At 41.0% G+C, this 9,694-nt stretch overlaps 1 protein-coding gene across 1 annotated transcript in view; it reads left to right on the top strand.

The window, feature by feature from the left end:
• Window positions 1-48: 48 nt before the first annotated feature.
• The window catches only part of NCBP1 (nuclear cap binding protein subunit 1), a 36,581-nt gene continuing 26,935 nt past the window's right edge, over window positions 49-9,694 (top strand). The window contains exons 1-3 of the mRNA XM_055302195.1: window positions 49-273; window positions 8,005-8,093; window positions 8,663-8,763. Coding sequence (XP_055158170.1) covers window positions 240-273; window positions 8,005-8,093; window positions 8,663-8,763 — 224 coding nt within the window. The 5' untranslated portion in view covers window positions 49-239. The remainder of the gene's footprint in view (window positions 274-8,004; window positions 8,094-8,662; window positions 8,764-9,694) is intronic.

Raw genomic sequence — 9,694 nt, 5'->3', positions numbered from 1 at the left:
CCTGCTGAGCTTCCGGACGCCGGCTCTCCGGCCCCCGAGCCCGCCGAGCCGTCCCCCGCACCCCCCGGCCGCCTCTCCTGCCTGCGCTTCCGGGACCCGTCGCCAGCGAGTGCGCCTGTGCGCCTGCGCGCCGGCCCCTGCGCGCGCCTCGTCTGTGTGCTTCACCGGCCGGCGGCCCGACAGTTCCTGCCGCGCTTCCCGCCCGGCCTCTCTCAGCTCGGCGGCGCCCGGCGTGCGGCATGTCGCGGCGGCGGCACAGCGACGAGAACGACGGTGAGTGCCCGAGGCCCGACCGCCGAGGCCGCGCCCAGGTGGGGGCCGGGATCGCGGGGACTCGAGGAAAGGATGGGAAGCCCTGCCCCCGCCGCACACGCGCGCACCCAGCCCGGCGGCGTTCGGGGAGCCCGGGAGAGTGGAGCGAGGATGAGGCCCGGCGACTTGTTACAAGGCCCCGCTCCCCTCCGCCCCAGCTCCTTTAGTCGTCGGCCTGCTGGACCGCTGGTCTCTAAGGAGTCTTCAGGATTTGGTCCTCGGTACCGCCGAGCAGGGCAATACACCTGGGTCTGTGCGGCCGCCTCTTAGGCACAGTGACAGGTACCCGCTAGTCCCAGGGTCTCGTTTTGACCCTCAGACTGCCCCTGGAAAGGGCTCCCAGAGAGGAAGGAACAAAGCGGTGAGTGGGGAGATCGGAGGAATCGCAGTCTGAGCTCGGCTGTATCCGTCTTCCGTGGATTTGCCTTCTTTCATGCTCCAAGGAAAGAAAGCCGAAAGCCGAAACGTGTTACCCACACTCAGGTCACTAACAAACAGATGCACGTCGTTACAGTAGATTGTGAATTAGCTGCAAGTGTTATTTCCCTCGTTGAAAGGGAAGGGTGCTGGAAAAACTTAACTGGAGAGCCCTTAGGGATTTGGATGGTTGCACTCCAGGGTGATGATCGCGGTGTTGCCACCATAAAAAAGAAAAAAAAAAAAAGGATAATTTGGCAGGTTAAAAACAGGAAAATATGCTCGCATTGCAGGAATCAGTCAAGAGCATACATCCACCAAAAAAGGAAGAAATTGAGTAGTTCTGTTACTATGTTCCAGGTTATAGAATATTCTAGATTCTTTAAAAGGGATGTGGTATAATGGTTAAGAGGCCAGACTTTGTTGTTGTTTTTTTAATTTTTTTATTTTATTTTATGATAGTCACACAGACAGAGAGAGGCAGAGACACAGGCAGAGGGAGAAGCAGGCTCCATGCACCGGGAGCCCGACGTGGGATTCGATCCCGGGTCTCCAGGATCGGGCCCTGGGCCAAAGGCAGGCGCCAAACCGCTGCGCCACCCAGGGATCCCAGAGGCCAGACTTTGGAGTCAGAGGATTTAAGTTCAAAGCTAGACTCCACCATTACTTCATAATCTTGCCCAGGTTCTAGCACCCCTGGAAACTTTAGTCTGTATGTAGAAGTGTAAGGATACTGACCTCTGTTCAATTTTGTGAGGGTCATAAATGAGTTAATACATGTAACAAGTGTCTCATGGTTATATTTACTTACTTAGCATCTGTTAATGCTTGAGAGGTGACAAACGCTGGCACATGTCAACAATATAAGAAAAAAATCTGGAAGGAAAAATTTCAGTTAATTGATTTTCTTCACTAACATTTGCCTGTCCTTGAATTTTGGGGCATTTAGGAGTAGGAGCAGAATCACATGTCTTTTAACTTTGAAGCATCAGATTTCTGCTAGGGAATGGCTTGAGAGGATATTCTAGTTCATCCTTATCTGATGCCTGAGGATCCGGAGTTTTAGTGTAATACACATGGAGACATAGCAGTGCCAGGACTCGGATAAAAGGAAATCCAGGGGTCTCTTCACTACCCAAGTATTACTATGCTGGATGCCTAGATTTATTTTTTTTTAAACGTGTGAGGTTTTATGTATGATGTACATGCAGGGCACAGAAAACGGTTTTCATAGGCTTTGAATTTTATTAACCAAAAACTAATATGCCTCATGCAATTTGCTTGGGGTTTAGGGAACTTGAGTCTTTTAAAGTTCTTCTTGTTTTCTTTGCTTTTCTCATATTTTCTTTTCTCCACTCTTCTCCCTTTTAGGGTACCCTTAAAGGGAGAGAAAATGTTTCCAGAGGGCAACCTGGAGAATTGGATGTGAATATGTAGAAAACAGCTTTTGCTTTTGCTATTGTGATGGTGGCATAACTTTCTTGACAGTTTCTTTTTTTTTAATATTTTTTTAAAGATTTATTTATTTATGATAGACATAGAAAGAGAGAGGCAGAGACACAGGAGGAGGGAGAAGCAGGCTCCATGCCAGGAGCCTGACGCGGGACCCGATCCCGGGACTCCAGGATCGCGCCCTGGGCCAAAGGCAGGCGCCAAACCGCTGAGCCACCCAGGGATCCCCTCTTGACAGTTTCTTTTAATACTAGCTGGACAGTAAATCATAATCCATTTGGATCTTGATGCAGGAACCTAAAAATAAGACAAAAAGAAGTAAAATGAGTTCATTAAAGTTAACTCTGGTGAATAATTTAGTAGTAGGACAGTTTGTATATAGTTCCTCTTGGATACTATACCAAATCTGGAACTTTGATAAATTGCCACAATTTGGATCAGCTGGGGTTTACCATAAACAGTGATCTTAATCTTTTAATTAAGCATCTACTAATTTTTTAAGATCTGAAATATTAGACATTTAAATGTTATGGAAGGCTGTTTTAAAATGAATTCTGATAGTCATAATTAAGTAGATACACCTGAGTATTTCTGGATTATTGTCAGCTCTTATCAGTCATTGGCTGTCATGAGTTTCCATATGCTTGACAAGATATAATTATTTATTTAACAAATATTTAATGGTGCCAGGCACTATCCTAACTACTGGCGGTACAGTAGTGGACAGTATAAAGATCAAGCCTCCCTTTTACAGACAGAACACAATCAAATATAGTGTATCAAATGGTAGTAAGTGCTATGGAGAAAAATAAAACTGGGGAAAGGGGGTAGAGAAGGCGAGGTGGATTTACTGTTTTATGTCAGTTGATCAGGAAAGGCCTCACTGAGAATGGTGTCTGGTGGGAGATTTGCAGGAAGGGAGCAAACCAGGTGGCTGTATGGGGAAAAGCAATAGTCTAAGAAAAGGGAACCACAAATGCCAAGGACTGAAGGCTGGAGCATTCCTGTGGTGTTCACAGAAAGCAAGGAGGCCAGTATCCCTGTAGCAGAGTCAGAGGGGTGGGGCTGGGGGGAGTTGTAGGAGCTAAGATCACAGAGGTAGCAAAGGATCAGCTCATAGAGGGCAGTTTTAAAATTGTGTCTCTTTGTTGAGACTAGAGTGTCCAGGATTAGACTACCAACGAAATTCAGCTGGTGGAGTGAAGTTCAATTTATAGAGAAGGAAAGGGAAATCCTGAAAGGGAATTTAGCATGTATGGATACTGGTCCAGTGCTAAAACTAACTCATTTCTTAGAATCCCTTTAAAAATGTCTCTGAAGGGGGACACCTGGGTGGCTCAGCAGTTGAGTCCCACATTGGGCTCCTTGTGGGAAGCCTGCTTCTCCTTCTCCCTCTGCCTGTGTTTCTGCCTCTCTCTGTGTGTATTTCATTAATAAATAAATAAAATCTGTTTTAAAAATTTTTTAAAAAGAATGTCTCTGAAGAAAGGGGAAAAATATCTGCAAAGCTTTAATGCATATAATATCTGTTCAGTACATTGTTTATTTTGTTCTTTTAAGAAAGTATTTGTATTATCAAATACCTTTGCTAAAAACCCATTTTAACCCCCTTTTTAAGCTACTTAGAATTACCGCCTTATCTTTTAGACTGTGACTACTTTTTTAACTTATAGAAAAAATAATTAGAAGTGAAGGGATTTGTTACTCAAAGGAAGAGTATAGTTTGTTTCAGGTGTGATGGTCACTTCTGCTTTAAATCTACTTTTCCCTTTTGTATGGTTGGTTTTGTTACTTTCTCTTTTACAGGGTTGGTCTTTGTTTTCCAGTTAGTGCGGTTTTTATAATAATTCAGGGTATAAGATGTACAGTATATCCATATAAAGTTAGGATCACCTTACAGGAAAAAAGTTATTTGTATGTGAGGATCCTTTCAAAGGGTTTTTGGATTTTTTTTTTTAAGATTTTATTTATTTATTCATGATAGTCATAGAGAGAGAGAGGCAGAGACACAGGCAGAGGAAGAAGCAGGCTCCATGCAGGGAGCCCGGTGCGGGACTCATCCCGGGACTCCAGGATTGCGCCCTGGACCAAAGGCAGGCGCCAAACCGCTGAGCCACCCAGGGATCCCCTGGATTTTTTTTTTTTTTTTTAAGATTTTTTTATTTATCAGAAAGAGAAGATATAAGTGCATGTGAGAGCAGGGAGGGGAAGAGACGGAATCTCGGCCGACTCCATACTGAGTTGCAGAGCCTGATGCCGGGCTCTAGCTCACAACCCTGAGGTCATGACCTGAGCAGAAACTAAGAGTTGGATGCTCAACCCACTGAGCCACCAGGTGCCTCATAAATGGGTTTTAATAAAGATTGGTTTCTCTCTCCTATATAAGCCAAGGGTGTCAGAGTGAAGTGGCAATATGTAACTGAATCTATGTTGTAAAATGTCTACATAGTTACATTTAATATAAAATCTATTCTTTGGGAGCTATCCTAGATATATTTTCTTGAGGGTATATGAAAACATTTAGCTAATTCCCAAAATTTTATTCTAATGAAGCTGCTTTATTCTGCATACCCAGGTTCTGTTTTGAGTTCAATATCCTGTTACTGTTGTGAGTTCAGATGCGTCTAGTTTTACCAGCCCTCCTTTATATCCTCTCAAATATCAGGTGAGAGTGGGGGCCTATCTTAGTACTTTCTGCCTCCTCCCCTTCTCCAAACAAAACTTGTGCTTTCATACAGTCAGAATGGGAAGAGAGAAAATAGGAGTTGCAGTTTAGGGAGGACTATGTAGTTGTATTTTCTAGTTTTTCTTTAGAAATCCTACCTTCTCACAGCATTATTTTCTCTTTTTCTAGATTATGAGAGGGTCTGGGAGGGTTGCTTTAAAGACTGGGGTATGATTCCAAATAGATTGGGGAACAATCCAGCCAGCTGGAGAGTTAATTTAGGGAAGATGTGAAGGGTGGGATGTGAGATAAAGGGTTGGCGGAGTAGATGAGCCAGAAAGGAGAGAATGGTGGCCAAAGTTTCAAAAACAAAAAACTGCTCTCATTCAGCTAGTTTTTCGCCATCTGCATTTTCTCAGCCTTACCATAATCTGTTTCTGAAGAATACTATTAGTATATTCTACTTTCTAGAACCAAGGTGCTCACCATCGGCACTATTGATATGTCCGGCTGGATTATTCTTTGTTGTTAGGAGTTGTCCAATGTAATATGTTTAGCAGAATCCATGGCCTCTACCCACTGGATGTCAGTAGCACTTCCCCATTTGTGACAATTAAAACTGTCTCCAGAGACAGTATGTATGTCATGTGGCCCCTAGTGGGGGCAAAATCTCACCAATTAAAAACCACTGCTCTAGGAGAAGCTATTTTAACAGCCTGGCTGACAGCTTATAAACATTGCATTGAATATGTGGATTTTTTTCAGGGAATACATCCTGCAAATAGAAGACCTTTGTGTAAAAGTTGGCTCTTTGGGTGGTGGAACCTTTAAAGATCCTGTGATGTAGGTTTGATGCATATTTGAGAATCAAGGTCACTGATTCCACTGTGTCACACATGTCCACTTTACATGGGCAGATATCTCCAGGAATACATCTCAACTGTCATAGTGCATGCATGTTATATTTTTTTATGGGATTATCCTCTCAAAACTATATTCATTTGTTACTTAAGCTTTGTTACTTAAGCCAGATCATAATAACTAAAGGGTCAGGGTGTCAAAGCACACAGTGCTTTACTCTGTGGACTTTTATAGTACTTCCGTCTGGTCCTATCTAGTTAGTAATAGATTGGCTTTATTCAGCTTAAGTTTAAGGTACTTGAAGACCGTTTCAGTCATTGAAGAGACTTGGGGTTTTTGTTTTGTTTTTTTTTTAAGATTTTATTTATTCATGAGAGAGACAGAGAGAGGCAGAGACATAGGCAGAGGGAAGAGAAGCAGGCTCCGTGCAGGAGCTTGATGTGGGACTCGATCCAGGGTCACATCCTGAGCTGAAGGCAGATACTCAACCGCTGAGCCACCCAGGCATCCCTTGAAGAGACTTTTGACACCCAAGCTTAGAATACCAGAGTGCTATGTTTTATGAGAATCACCATATTTTAAGCCAGATGTTATAGAGGCAAGTAGGTGATTATGAATTCTCTAAAAATGGCTCTATTCCTTTGGCTATAGAAGTCTGGAGACCATTTAAGTTATATTTAACTTACTCCTGGGTAATCCTGTACCCAACTGCAGATTTCATTATTAATGCAGATCGCTAGCACTGCTACAGAGTTTTGCTTCCTTTTCCACATGTTGTCCTAATAATCTAATTGGTGGAAGCCAAAGTTGAATTGTATTGGGACACTAGCCAACATTGTGTTTATCAACAGCATCATGTTCCATACTTAACACTATTAATTTAAAATTGTTAAGCTGTAGATTATTCCACAAAAGGATGTAAGGTGTGTGTATTAAGGTTTTAAACAAAATGGTAAAAGATGATTAATAGTAAGAATCTTAACAGTAATAGACTATCCAGTGCCTAAGTTTGATTTGTAGTTTGTTCAGCCTGAATTCTTCAGCAACCAAAAGGACAGTTAGGTGATTGGTAATGATTTGGGTGTGGTAGATTTTTTTTTTCTTTTTTTTAAGATTCTTTGAGGAGTACCTGGGTGGCTTAGTCGGTTGAGCATCTGCCTTCGGCTCAGGTCATGATCCCAAGTTTTGGGATCGAGCCTCCCATTGGGCTCCCTAATTATCAGGGAGACTGCTTCTCCATATGCCCCTGCTTGTGCTCACTTTTGCTCACTCCCTCTCAAATAAATAAATAAAATCTTTTTAAAAAGATTATTTGAATGATAATGGTTTTTGAATAGAATAGTAAAGTACAAAATCATAAAACGTACTTTTCTACCACTGATTATTTGATAAAGTGTTCAGGTTGTTTCTTTGAGTATATATCTGCTGATTGTGATTCCCATTGCTTGAGGTAAACTATACTCTAATTCTGCATGGTCTATAGAACCAGAGCTATTAATTAGAGTTGAAAGTTCAGACACTTGAGAAACTAATGAGGAATGCTCATGTTTTATGCTCCCTTTCTCATCTTCTGAAGTTTTCCTCCCTTTTTTGCCTAGTCAAGTCTTTCCAAAGCATTCAACTTGGTTTTATACCCATATTTCATTGGTTTACATAATAATTTTCATTATTAGAATAATAAGTATTACTGGCACTTAGAGACCTTAGGACCAAGCAACTGAATATCATCAGTGAACAATTCAGTTTAAAGAATGGGAGTAGCAATACACAGGTGTTCCAGAAAGTATTCTAACTACTAGTGGTTAGGATGTTGTAAGCAGTGTTCCTCCCTATCCCCAGAAGTGGACAGGGCTGCTGCATTGCCTTTGTAGGGCACTATTCACATCAAATTGAACATAACTAATGCCTCTTGGAGTTAACTGTAGTGTCCCTGGTTATGGAGACCTTTGGTGAATGGAGCCCCATCAGGGAGGTGGTGGGTCAGTTAAGAGCTTCTCCTGTGTGGAGCACCTGGGTGGCTCAATGATTGAGTGTCTCTCTTGGGCTCAGGTTGTGATCCCGGGGTCCTGGGATCAAGTCCCACATCAGGGGCATTAGCTGGCAGGGAGCCAGCTTCTCTCTCTGCCTATGTCTGGGCCTCTCTCTCCACCTCTCATGAATAAATAAATAAAATCTTAAAAAAGTGTATAAAAAGTAGCATTTCTGATAGGAAAGAGATTATAGTATTTAAAAAGTTAAATAAAATTTGTGGTATTAGATTCATCATGTAATGTTAATTTTTTACATTGTTGAAACAGGAGGACAGCCTCACAAAAGGAGAAAGACCTCAGATGCCAATGAAACTGAAGATCATTTGGAATCCTTAATATGCAAAGTAGGAGAAAAGGTATGTGCCAGATAGACACAGACTGATGGGCTTAGGATTGTAGTTGACTGTGCTTGATTCACTTCTGCAGCAAAACTTGGTGATATAAGTTTTAGATGAAACTTGTATTGCCATGCATCTGTATCCCAAAGTAAATGCATATTAAACCCTTGGGATGCAGGTAATTGTGAGTTAAACGTTCTTAATAATTTTCATAGAATTTGAATATGAGTCTTAGACCTTAAGAAATAATCCTCTCAATTTATAAATAAGGAACAAACAAGTCTTAGATATCTGTGGTAATTTGCTTAGAGTCATGTATTAAGTGAATCAATTACAGAAACACAGGAGAACAGATGATGTCCTTCCATTTCTAATTCTTACTCTGCTTCCTCGGACTGCTTGCTTTTAAAATTTCATTTATTCTCTTTTTATGGATTTCTATAGAGCAATAATTACTGATTTATACTAAACCTGTCATAATGCCTTATGCATATAAGGCTTGAACGTTTTTTTTATGACCACTTAGAAAATTTTCACTCACTAATTGCTGAGTACTTAACAGATATTTAATATGCTGTCCTCTACAGAGTGCCTGCTCTCTGGAGAGCAACCTAGAAGGCTTGGCAGGTGTTTTAGAAGCTGATCTTCCTAACTACAAGAGCAAGATCTTAAGGCTTCTTTGTACAGTGTATGTATGCAAAAGATTTGTGAATCCAGGTGATAATGTATTATCTACTTTTAAATGCTTTGGGAATGTTCAAAAGATATGTTTACTTTCCATATTTTATTAGCTTTCCTTCAATGGGAAATGTATACAGACAAAGTGACCTTTGGTGAACTCTTTTGCATAGAGATAAATAGGACTAAAATTGAGCATTTTCCTTATGTTTCGTTTCTTGGAACCTTAAAATCATTTGAGTTGACTATTTTTTAAGTGTGAAAGTAGACACTTCCACATTTCAGAGATTTTCTTTGAAGCACGTGCATTTAGATATATACAACATATAGAGTTTAATGTGTATTTTTAATCAGTACCAGCCAAACTTGGGAACTGGTCACTTGCGTAATAGTTCTTCTCAGAAGACTGAAGAAGCTTTTGAAGATATTGATAGGCATAATCTTTCTTTGAGTTAGGTTAACTAGACCAAATATTATTTAATCTGTGAGTAAATTAAAGTGGGAAAAGTCTCAAATGAAATCATGAAACAGTATCTCCCAGTGGTGGAATTAACAATCCAGGCTTTCTCATCTCTCAGATGGACATTGATCACTCTAATGTGTGCTTTGCAAAGAAATAGTTAAACAACTTTTGGATAAAAGGGATGTAAAGAAATCTTACTATGTCCAAGTACCATGTTGACATTCAGCAATTTAACTGATAGGAACTTAGCTGGAAGTGGTTTTAGTTCTGATTTTTTTCTAAGGAACTAAAATAGTATTTCTCAAAGTGGAATTCTGATCCTGTGACATTTGGTTAGCTAAGTTTAGAAATGGCGAATGTTCCATCTCCCTCTTAATGATTCTGCATTAAAGAAACTTGTTTCACCCAGCATTCCCCAGATGTTTTACCATGGAAACAGTTTCTGTAGAACTGCTCTTAAAGTCCACTAAACACATTA

The sequence above is a fragment of the Nyctereutes procyonoides genome, unplaced genomic scaffold (assembly GCF_905146905.1).
Source record: "Nyctereutes procyonoides isolate TBG_1078 unplaced genomic scaffold, NYPRO_anot_genome, whole genome shotgun sequence".
NCBI classification, from domain to species: domain Eukaryota; kingdom Metazoa; phylum Chordata; class Mammalia; order Carnivora; family Canidae; genus Nyctereutes; species Nyctereutes procyonoides.
The sequence above is the reverse complement of the archived record's forward strand: the minus strand, read 5'-3'. Positions and strand labels throughout refer to the sequence as shown.